This window comes from Cyprinus carpio, chromosome B6, assembly GCF_018340385.1.
Source record: "Cyprinus carpio isolate SPL01 chromosome B6, ASM1834038v1, whole genome shotgun sequence".
NCBI lineage: Eukaryota > Metazoa > Chordata > Actinopteri > Cypriniformes > Cyprinidae > Cyprinus > Cyprinus carpio.
The window spans coordinates 16,207,007-16,230,802 of NC_056602.1; the positions used below are offsets into that span (position 1 = coordinate 16,207,007).

General features: G+C 37.2%; 2 protein-coding genes across 4 annotated transcripts in view; one reads left to right on the plus strand and one right to left on the minus strand.

Annotated features, from left to right (window-relative positions):
• Positions 1-5,943, plus strand: LOC109060564 (60S ribosomal protein L5-like). The gene is made up of 8 exons (XM_042725881.1): positions 1-152; positions 608-677; positions 769-884; positions 1,054-1,188; positions 3,085-3,287; positions 3,569-3,746; positions 5,139-5,227; positions 5,782-5,943. Exons 1-8 carry the CDS (start codon positions 150-152, stop codon positions 5,876-5,878), a joined length of 891 nt encoding a protein of 296 aa, XP_042581815.1. The 5' UTR covers positions 1-149; the 3' UTR covers positions 5,879-5,943.
• Positions 5,892-23,796, minus strand: part of LOC109060563 (divergent protein kinase domain 1A-like) — a 24,170-nt gene continuing 6,265 nt past the window's right edge. For 2 of the 3 annotated variants that reach the window (XM_042725879.1, XM_042725877.1), the window contains exons 3-6: positions 11,693-11,827; positions 11,273-11,380; positions 10,899-11,075; positions 5,892-8,034 (exon numbers count right to left, since the gene is read on the minus strand). In XM_042725879.1, coding sequence (XP_042581813.1) covers positions 7,222-8,034; positions 10,899-11,075; positions 11,273-11,380; positions 11,693-11,827 — 1,233 coding nt within the window. In that variant the 3' untranslated portion in view covers positions 5,892-7,221. Of the gene's footprint in view, positions 8,035-10,898; positions 11,076-11,272; positions 11,381-11,692; positions 11,828-12,821; positions 13,537-23,796 lie in introns of those variants that run through there. The other variant, XM_042725878.1, reaches the window with a different exon arrangement.

Sequence of the window (23,796 nt, forward strand, 5' to 3'; positions counted from 1 at the left end):
AGCAGGTGTCGCTCTACTTTCCTGTTGCTTTGCAGCGGTCGACGGTATAACCACGCATGCGCACATCATTCTTTCTTTTTCCCGTGCAGCCGAGTCAAAACTCCAGTTTGACTCCAGGCTCCGGCTTAGGAGACTAAAAAGTCCACAAAATGGTCAGTACAGCGTCGCAATACTTCTATTTTTATATTCCCTAAAGATAAATGATCTGTTTGGTACCTTTACCTTATAGAATGATGGCGGATAATAAAAGGATGACTTAAGATTTTCTCCGATAGACCGAGTTCAAACGTGGCTTATGGCTGATTTCAAGCCCTTCCCACATGAGTTTCAGAGACATATGCACATTGTAGTGAATTTGCAACATTGTTGATGGTTTTCGGAACATGACACGCTCTCAAAAAAGCACAATATGTTATTATATAAACACCTGATTTAGTTTTTACATGATTAATGCTAGCATGCTACGTCTTCAACACTTTATGGAGGCCTTTCAACCCTTTACAGTTATAACACGTCCGTTTGCACTGTAGCAAAAATGTGCATTGATTTGCGCCTGCAGGTTTAATCTTTTACGTGAATGAGTTTTTGAAGTGTTGTCTTTCTTTAGGGATTTGTTAAAGTTGTAAAGAACAAGGCCTACTTCAAGAGGTACCAGGTGAAGTTCAGGAGAAGGAGAGGTGAAACCAGAAGTTTTAACACTAACAGTTACGTTATATAAAGTCACACAGACAGGCTTGGTATTCATTGTTTTGTCTTATTGCTTCCTAGAGGGAAAAACTGATTACTTTGCCCGAAAGCGCCTGGTTATCCAAGACAAGAACAAGTACAACACACCCAAGTATAGGATGATTGTCCGCTTCTCCAACAGGGACATCGTCTGCCAGGTGAGTGCAAAGATGTTCAAATGTCACATGACCAGTAGGGTGTCCTAAAATGTGACATGCATGTTCTCATTATTGTGCCTCATAACAGGTGATTCGTGCTCGTCTTTGTGAGTTGAATATCTCTGAAGATTTTGATTTGTTGACAGTCAAAGGTGTTTTTGATTTTCAGATTGCCTACGCTAAGATCGAGGGGGACGTGATTGTATGCGCGGCCTACTCCCATGAGCTGCCCAAGTACGGCATCAGTGTGGGTTTGACAAATTATGCTGCAGCGTACTGCACTGGGCTGCTGCTGGCCCGCAGGGTGAGTCTCACATCCGCCACTTAATATTTGACCGTTTTACCCCTGAAATGAGTTTATGAAACTTCATCTTGCAGTTCTAGTGCTTCAAGAACTTGACGAGTGGTTGCATTAAAGAAATTAACCTCTATTGTCTAGACTTTTTTCATGTTGACAATAATAAAGAAATATGACTTTACTGAGATGTTTCACATGCAGGAGATTGAATTAGTAAAATAGATTGCTTTGCATTAATCATAACTGAAACAGCAAGAGTCTTGTGTGCATTCTCTGCACAAAGTAATGTGTGTCATACCAGAACTCACATTCTCAAGCTTTTTAATGGAATTAAATATTCATACTTTAAGAGGTTTATCATAAGATTAAAGTCAGTCCAGATTTAGTTATGACTTTCTTTAAAGCTACTTTATCTTAATCTGATTTTATCCATGAAAATGCAACACTTAAAGAAACTATTTGGAAATGAAACGTATTGCTTTCCACATTGTTTTTTGCAGACTAAATGTGAGCTGCCAACTCTTATGTAGCAATAAAATGCTGAATCATTGAATTGCTAAATGATTAAATGTAATGAATTTAAATAATTTACCCAAAAATGAAAATTGTCATAACTCACCATCATGTGATTCCAAATCTGTATGACCTTGGTTCATCTTCAGAACACAAATTAAGATATTTTTGATAATCTGAGATCTTTCTGACCCTGCATAGACAGCAGTTTAACTGAAATGTTCCCAGGCCCAGAAACGTAGTGAGGACATCGGTAAAATAGTCCATGTGACCATGGTTAAGCCATAATTTTACAAAGCTGTGAGTTCTTTTTGTGCGCAAAGAAAACAAAAATAATGACTTTATTCAACAACTCTTCTCCTCCGCATCACTGTCCGCCACCATTCATGAGAGTACCACGCATACATGCATACATGTGCTTTCCTCTGCTTGTAAACAAGGCACAGTGCATGCGTGTTCTATGTCAGCAGCACCACACACGTGTCGTAGCTCTTAGGGTTTGGAACAACATTAGGGTGAGTAATTATTGACAGAATTTTCATTTTGGGGTGAACTGTCCCTTTAAAACCACAATCACGATTGGATTGTCCCAATTTGCATACTATCCATCCTAAATAGTATTAAAAATTAGAATAAGTGTGTCCCAAATCACAGCATGTTAAAATACAGATACCCGAATAGTCTAATATTTCTGGAGGAAATTTAAAGTGCATATCCATGCACACTCTAATAGCTAAGATTGCGCACAACCCAATATGATGTGACTTGATGTGAGCATCTGTTTGTAAATGGGTACATTTAGCCTTTTACAACTGAAATGGTCTTCTGATGACTGCTTGTGATATCTTCAATGGGCTGCTTCCTAACTATGCATCTTATTTGTCACGTCAGTGTATTACAAATATGGAGTTTCAACCGAGATGCTCTTAAGTGCAGTACAACTTGAACTTTAGATGTGTGTGCATCACGTGATCGTTCTCACTGCATGTTGTCATACATGCTGAAGAATGAGTTTTTGCAAGTGTTCGTGTTGGCTTTTTAAAAATTATTTATGTTTTCATTTATATCAGGAAAAGTTTAAAACCTTTGCACTGGCACCATGATTGTGTGTTAGATAAGTAGATTGTCATTTGCTGTTGTGCAGAACTGTTCGGGACACATTAGCATTGATATACTAATAGAATTTGGTTGCGTGGTTTTAACAAAATGTTTTGCAGCTCATTTACACTTGTATTAAGTGCTGTCCTCTTACAATCCAATCATCCGTAACTGTTAATACCAAGAGTGAACGGATCCCTTAGCAAGTCTGTAAGGCTTGAATTAATACAGGATAATTGATACGAAGACAAACGACTGGTTATAACTGGTCCACTATGTGATCTCTTCCAGCTGCTGAACAAATTTGGCCTTGACAAGGTGTACGAGGGCCAGGTGGAGATCACTGGGGATGAGTTTAATGTGGAGAGCATTGATGGGCAGCCAGGAGCTTTCACCTGCTACCTGGATGCAGGCCTGGCCAGAACCACCACTGGCAACAAGGTGTTCGGTGCCCTGAAGGGAGCAGTGGATGGAGGTCTCTCCATTCCTCACAGGTTGATCTTCCCTCTTACTGTTTATTTCTGAATATTCTTGAAAAATTGGGTGTGAGCAGTTTGTTCTGGGTTTTCCCATTTCATATTTGGTCTTCTTGATGATGATACCGTTTGAAACTGAGCAGCTTGTAGTTGCTCAATTGATGTGATTTTCAAGACGGGACTGATTGAGAGATTTGTTTACATTGGAAGCACAAAATGTGCATGAGCTCTGTTCATAAATGCTGAGTGTAATTGGAATCTAGTATGTCCAGCATATAAGTTTTTAATCTTTGTCTTAGCACCAAGCGTTTCCCTGGCTATGACACCGAGAGCAAGGAGTTCAATGCAGAAGTTCACCGCAAGCACATCCTGGGCCTGAATATCTCTGAATACATGAGAAACTTGATGGAGGAGGACGAGGAAACCTACAAGAAACAGTTCTCTCGCTTCATCAAGAACGGCGTTACCCCTGATTCCGTATGTGCTGGGCTTTTATTTTTTTTTCCCACAATTTAAAAAATGTGAATCCAGCTTTAATAGATGTTTGATCCATTGAATCTTAGACCTAAAGAGATACTCAACCTAAAAACGAAAATGATCATTTATTCACACTCTCATGCCATGTGGAACCCTCACTGTGGGATCTTCAAAAACCAAACGAACAAGACCGTAATGATGGTTTTACCATCAGTATAAAGTGAAATGATTGGTGTAAGGAAAATGCTATTACTTTAAGCTTGTTTGAATTATAAACCATTTCTTCCAGCTAGGGCTACACGATTAATCGAATGTGATTGTCATGCGCATCTTGACAGTAAAGCCATTTCTGTAATCCATAGTAAATCTCAATCACGTTTTTCAGATTTAAGATGGAGCAGCATTTACTACAGTTTACAGTTCACTGACAAGCTATGCAAAAAATCGCAGATGATATAGTTGTGTGATTATGTAATCATTTGCAATAATGAAAGCTGTTTGTGTAGATTCTCAGTGAACTATGGCTATGTGTTGTAAATGTTGCTCCATCTGGAAGCACGTGAAAATGCCACATTTAATAACATGTTTTTACTCAACTCACTTCATAATACCAGTGTTTGAAAATAAATCCTGTGAGATGTGGCTTCTTACACAGAATAAGGCACGCCACATATTTCATAGTTTTCTATGAATGTGATAAAGGCTGTCGATTAGTATTGCATTATTATATACTTTATGTACTTTTCTACTTTAAGAACTCCGATAAATCATATATTGTCGTAGTCCAGTGTCTATTAGTCCTGTGCTGAATCAATGAAAGCATTTAAATCTTCTGTTTATTCTGCAACCGCTATAGGGATTTCCTGGATTTCTTCTGCGGGGCATATTTGGAGTTTTCAGCGCGAGAGCGCCCTCTGGCCTTCGATTGGAGTTTTATTACTGATCACAGAACCTCGCTTCACTGACAAGATGCGCATGACAATCGCAGCTTTTGCCTAATCGCGATTGCGATTTAATGTGCATCGCTAGTTCCGGCCAACTTTTGTACATAAGTGGCGAACATACTCTAAAGCTCACGCAAGACGTGAAGCAGCGAGTCACTTCTCTTGCATGTTTCACAACGTTCTTGCATCATTCATCAACAACATTCTGATGTTTACATAAAGCATGAACTCTCATATGACAGTTGACTGAAATCAATGGCTTATAGTTTAAAATACTGGTGTTTTTCCTTTCACTGACCACGCTTTTTGGGTGGAGTATCTCTAAGAATGGCAAATATTCATTAGTTTCCATTTCAAAAGTTAAATATTTCAATTACATTGGCCATTACAATAAAGCTGGCTGCTATATAACTGTTACAACTAGTAATGTTATTAATCTCTTCCTCAGATGGAGGAAATGTACAAAAAGGCACACGCAGCCATCCGGGAGAACCCAGTGCACGAAAAGAAGCCCAAGCGGGAAGTCAAGAAGAAGAGGTATCTGTCTGTCTTTTGGTTTCTCCATGTCTTGTACTCTCTGGTGGTGATTGTATTATGGTCTCAGAGGCATGTTGTTTTTGTGCCTTTAAGTTATTTTGACATCTCAACCATTTAGAACTGACATTTGATGTCCATAATAACTATTCTGCTGCTTGATGATGATACCTTTCAGACTGAGCAAATTTAGTTGGTCCTTCATTTGCACAGTTGATGCAAACTTTTCAAGACGGGTCTGAGAGCAGTTTTGGTTAATTGTTGGGCATTTAGTGTCAGAAGACCCATTAGAGGAGGTCTTGTTTTAAACGTTTTTTTGTTTGTTTGTTTTTTTTAGAACAGGCATATATTTGTCAGCTAGACTGCAGAAAACATTAATAAATTATGCTTGGGACTACATAAATCAATAAACTTGACTTATGCGTGTTTTGTCAGGGAAAACATGGGTTGTCTCACATACTAAATGATTGTTTCATTGAAATGTAGTGCTATAGTTGAAAGTCCTGGGAGAAATTGCTTGTTACTTGTTTGCTGAAATTGAGTGGTTCTTTTTCTAGATGGAACCGTGCCAAGCTCACACTGGCTCAGAGAAAAGACCGTGTTGCCCAGAAGAAGGCCAGCTTCCTTCGGGCTCAAGCTGCAGAGGAGGACTAGAGCTCGATCTTGCTTTTCTCCTCATTTGTGCAGAATTCGTTTGTTCTAATAAATATAAAAAAAGACTCTTGTGTCTGTCTAATTGCTTGTCACATTGAGTTGGGAGGCTGTGCATGATTTGCAAATGTTTAGGATGATTTATGCATATTTCTTTGTCGTAGCATCTATGACTTTAGGGAAACCATTAGAATTTACAGAATTAAACAAACAATGGCATAACCTTTTCTTTCTGTCCACAATACTTCAATCAACACTCTTCTCTGAATTAGTGAATAAACCAAAAACGGTCAGACTTGAAGTTCAAAATATACTTTTAAATGTCGTAAAGGGCCCTGAGTCCTAACTTAAGGGTATAAGTGTGTATACCAATGCATTCAAAAACTAAGATTAAATGTAAAAACTAAGCACTTGCATGACATTAACTGAAAATGTCCTATTAAAAGTAGCGTTTAAACTTTTATGCACAGGTCTTGTCTCTTTAGAACATGAATAATTAAAATTAGTTTTGTTTGTTGTAGTTCGACAAAATTGACAGCATAATTTTTCTAACCTTTTGTATTGGGTAATAGTGTTCAGTCTGAAAATTTATAATTCATGCAAATAATTTTCAGATCATTTGTAGTTCAACAGAAAAGATTGAAGTGTTCTGAAATCTGGATTGTATATCATCTGCAGACTAGAGCAGGGGTTTTCAAAATTTCTGATGCCAAGTGATTCCTAAATTATCCCTGTCAAAATGACGTGTATTTTCATGCATAAAGAAATGTTATCACTGTACTAAAGCCAAAGCAAATTATTAAAAGATTATATTTACAGTATTTACTTTGTATTAGGTTCAGAACCTTTTTTTTTCTCTGCCGAATAGTAATAATATATGTATACGCCTTTAAAATAAAATGTATAGATTTAAATTGTTAAACTTATTTCTAAATTTATTTTATCTTTAATCTCCCCTAAAAATACATTTTGTAAAAATAAAACATTTATTCTGTCAAACAGGTGTCCTCTGTCTCAGTTTGAAAACCTCTGGACTAGACACAGCCTGATTGTCTCAGTTTCCTGAACAAGAATCCGCAGGAAGAATTAAAATTTGGCATTTTCTCTTGGCAGTGGAGGACATGCATTAGCAGAGGCAGTATCTCTCTGCAGCCTAAGCTTTTATATTTTGGGACTGAGTCAAGATTGGGCAATGTAACAAAAAAAGGTGCCACAAAGGCTATATCGACAGTACTCTGCAAATGCAGGCGAAATTATATTAGGCAAATCAGGGATGGTCCAATACCAGTCTCTTCTTCATATCTCTTGTGTTCTGTATAAGAACAATAACGTAGTTCTATATATCATTATGAGTCCTTTGTGTGAGATATCTTCTTCCAAAGCAGAGTTTTGAGGTTGTTGAGAATCAAGGAATGTTCCATTTCCATCTGTTCGCTGGCGCCTTTGAGAGCAATACAGGCATACAACTGTTTGTCCAGTTCGTCTTTAATGTCTGATGGTGCTCCATACAGAAGATAGTCCTTCAGTGTGCTACATACTTTCGCCAGATTAGGCTGTGTGACCTCTGTAGTGCAGCGGTGCTTAGTGAGGTCACAGGAAGTGAGACAGTCCCGTCCGTACATACAGTCACTGTCCTCTTCGCACCTTCTTTCACGCATCACTTCCTGAAAAGCAGCTTCAGGAAGAATACGCCTTGCATCTACCACCTTTATATCGTGGCGCTCTGTATAACCAAACCCCGCGGCACTTATGTCGCACATGAGGAAACTTCCGAATGTGCCGTGAAAGAGGTCCTCAACGAGCTCAAACAGACCGATGGCTATCTTAGCCTTGCGAGGCCAGGATGGGGCGGCCCACTGGTCGATGCTCCGTCGCATGCTGGCTGGAATCCACAGCTCTACCATCCATGGAAGGCTGACGCCATAGAGCGGTACGTAAGGCACCTTCTCCATCACATACAAGTCCCCACAGAAGCCCAGCAGTCTGGGAGTGTGCTCTCGCTCCTGCAGCACGATGGACAGCAGGAATTCATTCAGCTGCAGTAAAGCCCAAGCTGAATGTGCTTCTGACAGGGAGATCTGTCCATCCTTGTTGCTGTCTGCAACTCCAAGTACAAGGGTCACCAAATCTGCTAAGTTGGCTTGGTCTCCTACTTTTGCCTGCAAAGGGAAAAAGTGCCATTTTAATGAGTTAATAATAGTTGAAGAGATGTCTCTGTATATAAAAAGTCTTACAGGCTATGAAAATAACTCTTTTCATGCCTAGTTCATGGAAAATAAGTAATGCATGTTTTACGTAAATTTACTATTTAAAAAGGGTTAAAAGTGTAAACAAATGATTTTTAACAGCTTCAGACCTTAGGTCATCAGCTCACATACATACACTAGTACAGAGGTTTTAACATTTTTTAAATTATTCAAATTTCAAATATTTTATTTAATACTGCTAATGTTATTTTTTATTTTATATTATTATTATTTATAATATTAATGTCACAATAAAATATTTACTAAAAAAAAATTTAATCTCCAATGCTAAGACCCTGTAGTCCACCACAAACAGAAAATATTTCAGCATAGGAAAAGCAGATGATCTAGTAATTATATTTGATCGAATACATTTGCATGATCATCACGGCCCCAAAGATGTGCAATATGCCACAGAATACGTTTAAACATTCCTGCAGCTTACAAAGTTATAACAAAACCTGCCAGGAGCTGGGCTGAGCACACTCAGTTCTTATTCTGTTGGATCTATCTGCTGCTTTTGACACTGTCAATCATCAGATCCTCCTGTCTGCCCTCTCATCACTGGGCATCACAGGGATTCCACAGGGACTGGTTTGAATCCTATCTCACTGGTAGGTCTTTCAGGGTGGCTTGAGGAGGGGAGGTATTCAAAGTACATCAACTTGTCACTGGGGTTCCTCAGGGATCAGTTCTTGGACCCCCCCCCCTTCTCCATGTACACTACATAACTGGGTCCCATCATAGAGGCACATGGCTTCTCCTACCATTGCTATGCTGATGCCACACAGTTCTATCTTTCATTTCAACCAGATGATCCAACAGTAGCTGCATGGATCTCAGGTTGCCTGGCAGACATCTCAGCATGGATAAAAGAACATCACCTACAGCTCAACCTGGCAAAGACTGAGCTTCTTGTCTTCCCTGCCACTCCAACTCTACAGCATGATTTCCATCCAGCTAGGTTCTTCTACAATTACCCCATCAACTTCGGTCAGAAATCTTGGTGTAATCTTTGATGACCAGCTGACCTTCAAAGACCACATTGCAAAGACTGCTCGATCTTGCAGGTTTGCATTGCACAACACCAGAAAGATCTGGCCCTTACTAACGGAGCATGCTGCACAACTTCTTGTACAGGCCCTTTTCATTTCTAGGCTGGACTACTGCAAAGCTCTTCTGGCTGGACTTCCATCAAGCGCAATCAAACCTCTACAAATGATTCAGAATGCAGCGGCACGACTGGTCTTCAACAAGCCCAAAAGAGCCCATGTTACACCTCTCTTTATCTCCTTGCACTGGCTACCGGTTGCGGCTCGCATCAAGTTCAAGATATTGATGCTTGCATATAGACCAGCCACAGCCTCAGCAGCCACCTATTTCCACTCACTACTACGAATCTACATCCCCTCCAGAAGTCTGAGATCTACGAGTGGTACCATCATGGAGAGGCTCAAAATCACTTTCCAGAACATTCTCGTTCACCATTCCTGGCTGGTGGAATGATCTTTCCACCCCTATCCAGAATGCTGAATCCCTGACAATTTTCAAACGACAGCTGAAAACTCATCTCTTTTGATGCTACTTGACTTCATCCAAAATATATATATATATATATATATATACAGTACAGGTCAAAAGTTTTGGAAACATTACTATTTTTAAAAATGTTTTTGAAAGAAGTTTCTTCTGCTCATCAAGCCTGCATTTATTTGATCAAAAATACAGAAAAAAATGTAATATTGCGAAATATTATTACAATTTAAAATAATTGTTTTTAAATTTATTATACTTTAAATTATCATTTATTTCTGTGATGCAAAGCTGAATTCTTAGGATCATTATCACATGATCCTTTAGAAATCATTCTAATATGATGATTCATTATCAAAGTTGGAAACAGTTCTGCTGCTTAATATTTTTTCAGAACATGTGATACTTTTTTAGGATACTTTGATGTAAAAAAAAAAAAAAAAAAGAAACTATGTTTTTAAAATATAAATATTTTGTAATAACAATATACACTACTGGTCAGTAATTTGGGGTCAGTAATTTTTTTTCTTTCTTTTTTTAAATAAAATCAATACTTTTATTCAGCAAGGATGTGTTAAATTGATAAAAAGTGATAGTAAAGAAAATATATTATTAGAATATATATTATTAGAATTTTTTATTTTATTTTGAATAAATGCAGTTCTTTTTAACCTTTTATTCATCAAATATATTACACAGCAGAACTGTTTCCAACACTCATAATAAATCAGAATATTAGAATGATTTCTAAATGATCATGTGATAGACTGGATGTTACATGTGACACTGAAGGCTGGAGTAATGATGCTGAAAATTCAGCTTTGGATCACAGGAATAAATTATTTTTTTAAAGTATATTCAAATAGAAAACTATTATTTTAAGTTGTAATAATATTTCACAATATTACAGTTTGTTCTGTATTTTTGATCAAATAAATGCAGGCTTGATGAGCAGAAGGGACTTCTTTCAAAAACATTAAAAATAGTAATGTTTCCAAACTTTTGACCTGTACTGTATATATAAAAAATCTTTGTCTTTCTCTTTATTTATTTGCTATTTCACCTGTCCTTGTACCCTTTCTAGCTTGTACTTATTTGAAAAGCTTGGTATTACGAGCACTGATTACTGTTTGCCTCTTTAAGAAGAATCGCTTTATGTATTCCCCAGTTGAAAGTTGTTTTGGATAAAAGCATCTGCAAAATGACTAAATGTAAATGTAAATTATGTAAATGGGATTTGAGACCTTTAGATGGCTGAAGACCATCTCTTTGAACTTCTCCATTGATGTCCCTTTGGTTGGCCTGTTAAAGGAGGCGGATTCTTTTCGGGGCTCCAGTTCTGCACCCAAATCGTAATGAGGGTCCTCTTCCATCTGGCACTTAATGATTCCTTCCATATCCCCCCAACTGCCGGAATATACCTAAACAAAGAAAGCAGCCAGAAAGAGAGAGCAGATGGATTTTATTCATCCTTACTCTCATGATACTGTGCATGCAAATAAATGTATGTGCAGACCCAGATAAGCAAAAGCATTGTTCAGTAGACAACTTTTTTTAAAAGATCAAACAAGTATTATAGTGTTATACTAAGCAGCAACTACAATCTGTTGTGACTGACCTGATTGCTGGGTTTGGCAGAGAGACACTTTCCCAAATAAAGAGTGTCCTTCTCACACAAGCTGTTGCAGGCTGAACCATCGATCACCCCCTTCTGGAATTTATCGCACTGGAAGACATGAAGAAACACATACATCAGAGTCTACACTGCATTATTAATTTTATTCCACGACACAGTACTCCCCAAAGATTGCCTGATCCATTTCTTTAGTCTGTGTCTCTCATGTAATCACTCTCCTCTAGATGGCTCCCTTTAGTAATTAATGTTTGCAAAAAGCATCGAACAGCTGTAGAGGTGCACCAAGTAATTTTTTTCCTCTTTAAAAATCAAACATATATCCACAGCATTAAATCAGCATCAAAATGTTGTGCTATTTTGTTCAAAAAATACTTAACATCTAGCTAAGAACTTGAAACTTACAATAGAGTTCTTGCACTCATGTCCACGGCACAGCTCTGTGTATGAAGAGTATTCCACGTACACCACCCAGCTTCCCACAAAAACAGCCAACCAGGAAAAAAACAGGTACTTCATGTGTAGGTAGGAGAACCGGGCCTGTGCACAAACAGAGACAATGAAACTATGCAAAAAAAATGCTTTCCTTTAACAAAATATCTGCAAATATTGACTGAAAAACATAAAAAGGGGGTTTGTTGATATTCATATAGTATCATTTTCATTATTAAACTATTTATAATAGATGCTGAACACTAGGACTGTTACAGACTATGCAGTGAATATTTGATTTTAGTAGGCAGTTTTGAAGACGCTGATGTGTGCTGATTATGAGCCGATACAGTTTGCTGGAGGTTATTCTGCGATGGTGACGATAAGGGGCAGGACTGCTAAAAACCAGATGAAAGCAACAGCTCAGAGAAAAGACGTTTCAAAAATCTAGGTTTAAGTTTCACATGTTCAGTGCAGTTTCTGTAAGAAAAACATTAATTAATCATAGCTTTCTAGTTTTATACACTTTAGCGCAATGCTAAAATTTATGCACTGATTACTTGCATAACTGAACAATATCATTTATTTCATTGATTTAACCTATGAGGTACCAAACCCAGGAAAATCCTATCATCTTTTATTTATGTGTGACCTTTTAAAGCTCAGAACAGTAGGAAACTATCATCTTGACAGCCACACAGGATTATCCACTGTAAATAGCCCCCTCACTTCAACCACCGAGGGCACTTTATGAAATATAATTTTCTTCTGATTTCTAAAAACAGCCGAGGTCAGAATTTATCACAAACTTATGATGCAAAAGGAAATTTTTTTTCCAATCCTGACCATTTTGCTTGAGTGCTTTAGTCTTTTACGGTCAATTTTTATTTTTTTCCTGTGGGCAGAACTTCCTTGGGACATGAGAAGCAAAGCCGTCTAATGCATGTTACAGTTTCATATTCAATATAATTGCAAATTTTGAGAGCGATATACTGTCGGCACTTAGAAATAGATTTTGAATGAGGTGCTGCAGTCAAAGCTTGCCTGAAATTACAAGCAACATTTGAGCAAGGGGTAGCACACAGCCAGCTAATTTCAGCACCTTTGTGGCCCTCCGTAGTCTGACATTTCCTCGTCTGCAAAATCTGAGCTGATAGAACTTCTCCTCCGGCATGAGGAGGAGGAATGGGCCTTGTAGTTGAGCCTGATAGCCTGCAGTAGCTCCATGAGAAACACTGTAGATCTGTTGTTTTGTGTTTTAGGAGGCACTTTGTGTATAGCAGTTGTTTGATGAGCACTTTACCACCTGTATACAGAGTTTAAGTTGATCGTCATGCAAACTCATTCACCCAGGGCAACAGGAGCAAAAACAAACAACTAAGGAAGAAGATGTCAGTGTGAACAGATGAAAAAACCATCTCCACTAACAGAACTGAAAAATAGTACCATAATAATATGATTGGAGTACTATGGATTTTAAATCAGATAAGTATGAAAGTACAATGCTCACAGTGAAGCCAAGTAATGAAGGCCATGAGGTGATGTAAAATATGGTGATAATATATGACTCTTATTTGGTTGGAACTGGAAAACACACATAGTTTCTCAGTGCAAAATAAACCTCAGAGGAACAGTTTGCTGAACTTTGCTCGGCTCAGTGCAAACAGCTATACTGCTTGCAAAATTTATAAGAAATGCTAAATTATTAATCACAACGATTGCAAACCATGCATCTCTGTATTAGTGTTTAACCGTTATGTGTATGATACAACCAGGTAAAAAAAAGTTAAACCAGGTACATAAAAACTAAAACTAGGTAATAACTAGGTACTAACCCTAAACCTACCCCTAAACCTAACCCTACCCTATATATTTACCTTATATTACCAGTACTTTCTTAGGTAAGTATACTATAAGTACATGTAAGTACACATTTTGTAAAATAAAGTGCAACCCAAAATGCTTTTGCTGCTATTGAGGTGGGATACAGGTAAGGTTAGAAACAGGTTTGGTGGTATGGGTAGGTTTAAGTGTGGGTAAAAGGGGTCATATGTTGAGATTTCAATTTTTCCTTTCTCTTTGGAGTGTTACAAGCTCTTGGTGCATAAAGAAGATCTGTAAAGTTGCAAACACTAAACTCTCAAATCCAAAGAGATATTCTTTATAAAAGTTAAGAGTCAACCACTCCTACCTAAAATGGCTCATTCTAACACGGCCCCACATGTCTACATCACGATGTGGGAAGATTTGCATAATGGCGCTCAAATGTTCACGCAAAGAAGGTGTAACTTTTATTCTCACTGTTGCAACCGCCGCCATGTTGTGGAGGCACTGTGTGTTTTGTTGTGAAAGCGAAACTACTTAGTTTGGCCTTCCAAAAGAGGACACAACTAGATCAGTTGTATTTACAACATGAAACATTCCAGTTCAACCCAATTATTCAAATGTGTGCAGCGCATTTTACGGAGGATGAGGACTGTTTCTTGGGAGAGTAGCCTACAATGCCTGTTTCTATAAAGTGGGGCAATTCCAACTTTGCGAGGACAGTCTGGGGCTTCTGACTCACAGTCTGTAAGTACGTTTTCATATTTAAAGAATTTGCTACTGATGATTCAAACGCAAGTTTTGAGCAGTGTAGAGTAGCGCTTGTTTGTCGTTTCTCCGATTACTAATGCAGACATGGTTTTATGTTTATGCAGCGCGATACGCAATGCATAAAAAGACAGTATAAGTCATTATAATCAGTAATTATGTACCCACAGTCACACAACGCTGCCGGAAGGAACACGGAGCCAAGGATAATCGAAATAGTCTAATCGAAATAATCCAAACTGAACTGAAAGGACTAGGGTTATAAAAGGCAGGATAATAGGGGAAACACAGGCGTATGGAATGACTAGATTAACGGGGACATGGAACACATGGGGAAGAAACTAGACACACCTGGAATCAAATTAACAAACCACGGGAGACAGAAACTAGGTCACAGGGGCAAAAACACACACAGACAGGTCCATAATCCTGACACCCACTGGATGCAACAAATGCCTTGTTTATAATGGTTTTTATTGTTTTTGTCTTGTCACACCGGGATACGGCATCAAAGTATGGTAAGGGGCGTAAAATTTCTGTCACACCCTTGAGGCATTCAGCCAATCACAAAGCACTAGATAGCTGGCCGATCAGCGTACACCTCGCTTTTCAGAACGATGAACTTTGTAAAAATTGATGCATTTCAGAAAGCAGGGCATAGAGGAGCAACAATAATGTACATTATGTGGAAAAAAAATTTTTTTTTTAACCTTAAACCGCATAAACACTTTGCATTACACCAAATACACAACATAATGTTCTTTTTAGCAACATGACCCCTTTAATGTGTAAGGGATAGGTCAACAGTGTAATTATATGTATAATTACAGATGTAATTACATACAGGTATTATTTAAAATATAAGTGCATTGTAAAAACATGTATGTAAACAATAAGTGCACTGTATCAACTCATTAATTTAAATGTAAGTCGTACATACATAGTTAAAGCTACCTAATATAAAGTGGGACCGTGTCTGCTTACTTCTGTAAAATCTGTATACATCACCGGTCTGGTGAGGTACTTTGTAATTGAATCCAGTGTAAACACTGAATTGCAAAATTGTAGTGGACCAATAAATCATCATTTCAAAATGGCCCAGAATTGCATTAGCTAATAACTATGCTGACTGACATAAAATGAAAGTTATAAAATAAAGTTTCAGCTTGATCTAAGCATATTTTCTGCTCTAAGTATATTTATTTTATTTTTGTCATAAATTCTGTTAAGATGTTTATATAGTCATTGTTTATACTATAATATAGTATAAAATAAGTATTCATTCTAAATGAATTTGCTAGATTAAACTTTACCCACATGTAAATGACCTATTAAATAATATATACATACCACATTTATTTATTTATATATTTTACAGAGAGAGAGAGAGAGAGAGAGATTGTAGTAATTGTATATAATACAGGCACACAGCTGATGATAGTAATATATTGTTGTTATGCTCCCATTTGCCCTGCAATCTTTAATTGCTCTAGAGTGAATGATCTCATACCATATCAATAATAGTTGCCAACTGTGCATACTGCAAGAGCTTAGCCGACAAATAACAGACCTAATGGAGCCTCTACCCTCTCTTAATGATGATGAGACATGAGTGCAACAGTGATGGACTTTCCTTTTCTGCTTCAGTCTATTTTGCTTATGGCACAGTATGAGCTCTCCAGTTTCTCTCTTTTACTGACATTTTATCTCAGAGAACATCCAAATTTCTAACTGACAGTAAGCCTCTTTTAATCAGCCTCCTATTTCATGGTACAAGCCTGAGTAAGATTTAATCTGTACTCTATTTTGATAAAGAAAATCCAGTTATTTTCTGATCCTGGAGACATACAAACACCAATATCCAATCCTGAGCTGATCTAAACCAATAACCAAAATGCCAATAATGTAAAGTAGATTGATTTCAAGTCCCGACTGGTTGGACTTAACCTCAATCTCTGAACTGCCCCTCCAGCTTCCAATTTAAATTTGGTCAGGTCCAGAGATCCTGGTGTGGCTACAGTCAGCAGAACTGAGATGATATGTGTTTTTTTGCTACACATTTTGAAATGAGGTCCTTAGTCACCCTATCATTGGTCTCATCTGTTAGTTTGTGTCTAATTTAATCTGATATATCTCTCTCTTACACCGTCTCTTTCTTCAGTGGCTCCCCTTAATGGCAGGCCATCACTCCCTCTTTGCTACGGGCACTCAGCGAGATGCAATTCTGCCATTTCCATCTGAGAATCCATCTTACTCTACTCTTTAAATCTCATGCCCTTCAGGGTCTCTCCCCCTCACCACCGTCTCAAACTCACTGCCTCACTAAGCCAGGATGACAGGCGTTAGAGAGTTGTGGCAGGTCAGCGTCCTGAACAGCCTTTCATACCTTGCAAGACCCAGAGGAGCTGTCGCCATGGCAATGGGCTGACAGAATGCTCAGTTTTGTAGGCAGCCAGTCTCCCCGATCCCAAAGTCAAGGTTTGGGAGAAGAGGTTCATTCATCAGACCTAAATCAGTTTCCTGCTTTCACAGTCTCTCTTCATTGAATTCCTCCCACTGCCATCCTTTTCTTCTTATTTGGGTGATGTCTGTTGGCTTAAAAGTTTAAAATGATTTAAATACTTTACAATTCTGATACCTAAACCATATCTGGTGCTATTTGTTTTCTGTGAATGTCCCTATGACTTACTACTGATATTTAAAAGATTTATACAAATATTGAGCAAAATACTGAACATAGTCACAAATTAAAAAATCTGTTTAGGGTGTCATTATCTATTCAGCCCTGTTGAATGGATGAAATATGATTTCCACCTTTTTATTGTATGATGACTTCCACTTTGAATTATTAATGGGTTGAACAAATTTACTACTGAAAGTACTGAAAACAGTTAATCTACTATTTATACATATATCTCTCTATGTACTGTATCTCTATCTCTGTCTATAAAGTACTATTCAAAACTTTGAGGATGGTACAATGTGTTACAATGTGGTACACACTGCCCATCCAAAAAAAGTCACCATCTGGATTTAACTAAGCAAACAGTTAAGATCCTCCCATTGGATAATTACTGCATGGATGATTATATTCTGTGACCAAAGAATGAGGTCAGCTGACTACCTTAATATACTGAATGACCAGGTTATTCCATCAATTAATTTTTTCTTTCCTAATGGCACAGGCATATTCCAAGATTATGACAGGATTCATCGGGCTCAAATTTTGAAAGAGTGGTTCAGTGAGCATGCAACATCATTTTCACACATGGATTGGCCACCACAGAGTCCAGAGTCAGAACTTTTTCCCAATGAGAATCTTTGGGATGTGCTAGAGAAGACTTTGCACAGCGTTCTGACTCTCCCATCAATAATACAAGATCCTGGCGAAAAATTAATGCAACTCTGGATGGGAATAAATGTTGTGACATTGCAGAAGCTTTTCGAAATGATGCCACAGCGAATGCGTGCCATAATCAAAGCTAAAGGCAGTCCAACAAAATATTAGAGTGTATATATATGCGTGTGTGCGTGTGTGTGTGAAACAAATAAGAAAAAAAATCCCAATTAAAATATAATACAATTTCGCCAATTTTCTATATTATCTCATTATTACTGAATGGGTATCTGTATTGATAAGTAATAAAAGAATAAATAATTATTGATATTTCTCAAGGCTGAAGCATCAATTATTTAAAGGGATAGGTCACTCAAAAATAATTAAGCTAAATGCAGAAGAAAGAAATTCGTGCAGGTTTAGAACACCTTGAGGATGAGTAATTGATGACAGTATTTTTAGTAAACCTTTATAAATCTGCCACTGAAAAAAAAAAAACAGTAAGCCACACTTCTTCATGGTAGTCCCCCAATATCAATTTCCATAAAATAAAATTCAGCCTCAAAAGGCACCATTTCCTCAGAATGACCAATTTCTCTCCAGCATGATTCACAAAACTCAGCTGCAGCTGCAGGTAATTAGTTTAATGTCTCCAGTTAGCGCTATGCATATTTCTGATTTTCTCACATGCTCATTATGTTTTCACATATTACTGTAAACTGTGAATACACTCACATCTTGTATAATGAAAAAAGAGCTAAGAAAGCCTGACAAAGACTTTCCAAAGATAACGAGAGCGGAGATGATCAAATCAGTCAGTCCACAAACATAATTAAAACAGTTATTCCGATCAAGTCTCATCTTCCAGGAATACATAACCGTGTTGCTATGAAAAACAAACATTACCCATGATGCCCTAAAAAATTTGGTAAAATGTACCCGAAATCAAGTTAAAAAGTTCATTTTTTTTTCAGTGAGACAACAAAAGTAACGTTCTGCTTCTTGTATATCAAGCAGTAGCTCATATATCAAACAGAGGGAGTTTGACATCAATAGCTTTATAGTTTGCCACTCGGGATGACAGGTCTCCCCCTTGTGACAGGAAGTGTTTCCATGGCAGCACTTTGAATTAACAGAGGATCGCAGTGTCAGAAAGTTCTCATCGTTTAGTACACTGAGATCATGCTGGTCAGTGGACACATGTCTGTATATGTCAGACAGTGTTTGGATGCTCTGCTGCTGTGAACTCACAGGCGATGTGGCAGAGACAGTGTGAAAAATTCAGCAGAGGCCCCCACATCACTCTCAGCTCTCAGGCGAACTGAAGACTGCGTGGAATTTCAATCACAAGACGGAGAGAAAAGTCCACATAAGGCTCCGTACAACATGAGCCTGTGGCTCAGCCTTTTATGGGGGAGTAGATAAGGCATAGAGACACAAACAGATTTTATTATGCATGTTTGGAGGATGAGAGCCACGTTAGGGCCAATGTACTTCATTACAACTTTCATTTAGTACTTTGGAGAGCTCTGTCATTATAATTATGGGCTTTAAGAACATGGTTCTGTCTGTCGGCACTTTGAGGTACACTAAGAGTATTAATTAGGTCATTATTGATGATGTGTTAATAGCACATAAGCACAGAAATGGGTTAATGGTAAATAAGAGTGTCCACATTAAAAAAAAGGAAATATCTTTCCTAGAAATGCACTTTTTGTATTCATGTTTTGCTACAATTTAAAGATTAATATAGTGTAACCATCTTGAACACATCAAAAACTTTTCAGAACATTTTTACATTTAATTTTCACAATAAAAAGCATTTTTACAATATTATGAATCAATGAATAAATATCATTAAATTTTTGTAGATTTGCATCATATGACATTTTAGAAACTGATCTAATTTTGTCATGTCATTAATAGACCGTATTATCAGATTTTTTTAAAAGACTGACTAATCTTGGCACACAGTCATGAGGGTCTGCAGGCGTTCTCCCTATGATATCATTTCCTATTTCTTTTTTCTTTTCTTTTTTTCTGCACCACAAAATGAGAGTCAACACATGACTTTGTTGGTCATACCAAGATTTTGTTAAGCAGTTAAGCAAAAGCAGATTTGTTAAAAGATTTTTTTTTTTTTTGTAAAAATATAAGATTACACCAACTACATAAAGTCAGCATAAAATTAACATTTTCCATATCTATTTTTTAAAATGCATGTTTAATTATTTTCTGAATATCAATTTTTGATAACAGTTGTTTCATTTTTTACTTCATGCCCCCCAAAAATACATGAAAAATTATTTTCATTTAGAATTTGTATTTGTATATAATATGTGTATTTAAAATTAAACTCTACAATGATGGATTTGTTTCTTACAAACATGCATCTTTTCACTTAATTCTCAAGATGTTAACTGATCAACTGGAGTGGTGTGGATTACTTGTGGATTATTGCTAAGTTTTTTATCAGAGGTTTGAAATCATTCTGACGGCACCCATTCACTGCAGAGGATCCATTGGCTAAATCTCGAATGGCCTGAGAGTGAGTTAATTTGTTTAGCTATTTTTGTTATTTTCAGTTATATTTTATGTAATTTTTAGTTAATTAATTTAAACTAGTTTTCGGGATCAAATAATAGATCCAAAAAAAAAAAATAAAAATCTTTAACCCAAGTATAACACATTAAATCCAGGAATACAGACTCAATATTTTGTTACAATACTAGGTCTATTTTATGTATTCATTTCTTTGTTTCTTTACTTACTTACTTCTGGCATCACCAAATGGTATTGCAAAAATAATGGTTTTATGTAATGGTTTTTAAAATAGGTTTCTCTGAATACTCCCTGTCTGATCAACAAAAACTTCTGCCCCAAACTCCCACTATTGTTTAACCCAGTTTGATGTGTCAGGCAGGTTGTAATGCTTAAATAAACAGAGCAATGTTTCAATAGCTCCACAAAGCCACAGTGTTTCTACTTTTAGGGGAAATCAGACAATTACTGGCTAACTTTTAGCTATCTCTGGGATAGTGGATTGTATTTTGAAAAAAAAAAAACACTGAAATTACAAACTTCAACTTCAAATGTACAATTAAAAGCTTACCATCTGCATGTGGTTCATTTTCTTTGCTGCCCTCCCATGAGGGTAAGTCTGTCTTCACCTCGATATGCACTCAAGCATGTATGCACACAAGTTTAAACCAGTAAGTACTCCAATCGTTTGGCTCATTGAGACATGCTGTAATGCTCATTGCCAAAATGCATTGTATTCCAGATCGATCTTTGTGTAACAAATGTATCCCTGCTCCATTACAAGTGCAGCACTTCACAAACAAAGCAACCCCACACCTGGCCTTTTCAGTCAATGCAGAGAGACATTAATTTCAACTCAGCTAATGTGGCATGTTCATCCTAAGGACAACATCAGGCATCACCAAAGGGAGAGCCAAACAGAAGTAGGTAATGAGAGGTTATTGATTGAGGCTTTGTGTCTGCTTTTCATTAGTGGCCGAGTGAGTAAAGACCAGTGGCTGTGGAAAAGGTGGGCAGAAACAGTGGTATCCCAATGACCCTCGAAGGCTTTCATCTAACGTTTTAATCAGAACTGTTCTACAGACATACAGGTTAAGTCTACATCTTCAAAGAAGCACTGCTATTCTCAAAGCTACATTCAACCTACTGCTGACCAGCCTGAGAATAAGTGAATCAAGGTCTTATAATGTTAGTCAAGGTTTTTTTTGATAATTTAGTTTTTTCATTTTCACTCTGCTCTGAGAATAACATTTTGGGAGTTTGTGGTCCGATATTGTTCCAAAATCAAAAAAAAACAATCCATACAAATCAAAACAACAAATATTCACTTGGCTTTGCTATTTTCTCTTAAAACAAAACAACTAAGGATTTTCTCTTAATATTACTTTTTTACATATTATGGTACCATAACAACTTAGTCAGAGAAGACAAAGGAGCAGGTGCTACACACAACCAGTGCAATAAAAATATTTTTTATGTCATTATTTCTATCTATACTTAATAGACAGTACCATTAAAAAGTTTGAGTCTGTTAGTTTTTTTTTTTTTTTTAAGTCTCTAACGCTCATTAAAGCTGCATTTATTTGATCAAAAATGCAATTTTATTGTGAAATACCATTACAATAAAAAAAGGTTTTCTATTTTAATATGTTTTAAATGTAATTTTTTTTCTTGTCATGGCAAAGCTGAATTTTCAGCAGCCATTATTTGAGTCTTCAGTGTAACACAGTCCTTCAGAAATCATTCTAATATGCTTTTGGTCAATTTAATGCATCCTTATTGAGTCAAATAATTTCTTTTGATATTTCCAATAGTAAACAAGTCAACAATATTGAAAAAAGTGTAGTTTGGGGACCAGTTTTCATTAAGCTAATAAGTTACTAGATAATAGTAAGAATTATGAACTAAAGTGTTACAAAAAAATAAATAAATAAAAAATGCAAATGAATAATATGATTTACCCTGCTTCACTGTGACTGGGCAGGCCAGGTTTCTGAATACCAAACAGGCACCACTGACATGCAAATGTTGACAGTCATATGTCATAATATATTCATTTAGCTGATGTCAGAAAGTTATTAAAGTTACATTCTTGCAGTTTAGTTTCAATTGATGGTCTATCTGGAGTGGGACGAGACGTTTTGAGTTCTGCAAGATCAAGGAAAATTGATATCTGAAGGGCCCCTTTAAACATTTTACCATTTACCAAAACGTATCACATAACTGATGTAAATGGATCTGCTATCTTTTATTTTCTTGAATCATCTGAATTAGCAATAAATCATTTGGTTTCTGGAATATGACTGGAGATTAAATCTGCCAAAGGCTGAAATGTAAATGTGAATGTAAAAGATTACGCTGTCTCCCCTAAGGCTTTAACAGCTTGTTTGGTTTGACAGCAGTGTCTCGGTTCCGTATGAGATGAACCACAGAGGGACCAAAAGTTGATAGGTCCTCAGAAGCTTACTATGTAGTCAACCTCCTAGTGCCCACAGCTTCAGGCATTACTCTTTGCTCTCTTAAAGCCTATGATTTCAGGTACTCTGCAAAAATGTTCCATATATAATAGGAACATGTCGGTTTGCTTTTAATCCTCAAGCCCCTCAGTGGCTTGTGAGAGATGATAGGACGGAAGAAGCGGATCAAGTGGGGGAGAATTTTTGCACTGACACTTGTTTTCATAGCTTGCTCTCTACTCATCCATAATTCATGATCATAAAGCGATTTCTTGCTGCCTTCTCCCTAATGCCCCCCTCCCCTTCAGACCAATGAATGACGGATAGATGGAGAAAGCACCAAAAAGAACAGGGAAAAGTGACAAAGACAGACCGAGAATGAGAGAAAGATGGCTGCTGTCACGCATGACCTCAAAAACAAAAAGGAATTTTTAATGATCTGAACTGTAGAGAAAACATTTACAAGAATATTCTCTCTTTAAAGGATATATATGGCAGGAAGAACAAGAAAAGGCTTCTCTGGTGCATTCTTAAGTGTGATGGGAGATAGTGTTAGTTCCCGCTCTCCCTCTCTCTCTTGCTCCCTCTGTTTCTCGGCTCCCAAGAGGCGGCGTTCTGTTTGAAGCAGACATCACACAGGCACTGCAGGTCTAATTTGACTCATCTCTGTGAGAACAACCAGCAATCAGGAACCCCATCCCGTTTCTCTCACTCCAGTTGCCCCATGGGACACATCCATCCACACACTGACTCAACACTGCAACAGACCAAAATGTTTACATCAACCTAACCGCTGGGACTCAGGAAGGGCGGCTAAAGTAATCCAACACGGATTCACATGAAAAAAAAAACACATGATTAATGTGCAATGACGATCAGTTGCTCTTGTTCCACCGCGCAGTGATGTGTGACTCCAACAGCAACAAATAATCTAGACATAGAAACATCTTGTTCACTGTATCACAAGCTGTCGTTTCAAAGCAGCTGCTTTTTTATGAGATGGAAAGACTTACGTCATGAATGTTTCTATTGTTTTTTATTTTCCACATAGTGTTTCCACATAGGGATCAATAAATAAATACATTAAATACATTTTAAATTGTAATAATTATCAAACATGCATGAAATTGTCAGGACTGTTTTGTTGTTTT

Excerpts from the sequence above, each read along its gene's own strand:
- LOC109060564 (XM_042725881.1), top strand. Across the intron at positions 678-768 it reads GAAGTTCAGGAGAAGGAGAG|AGGGAAAAACTGATTACTTT; the intron begins GTGAAACCAGAA and ends ATTGCTTCCTAG. Across the intron at positions 5,228-5,781 it reads CGGGAAGTCAAGAAGAAGAG|ATGGAACCGTGCCAAGCTCA; the intron begins GTATCTGTCTGT and ends TTCTTTTTCTAG.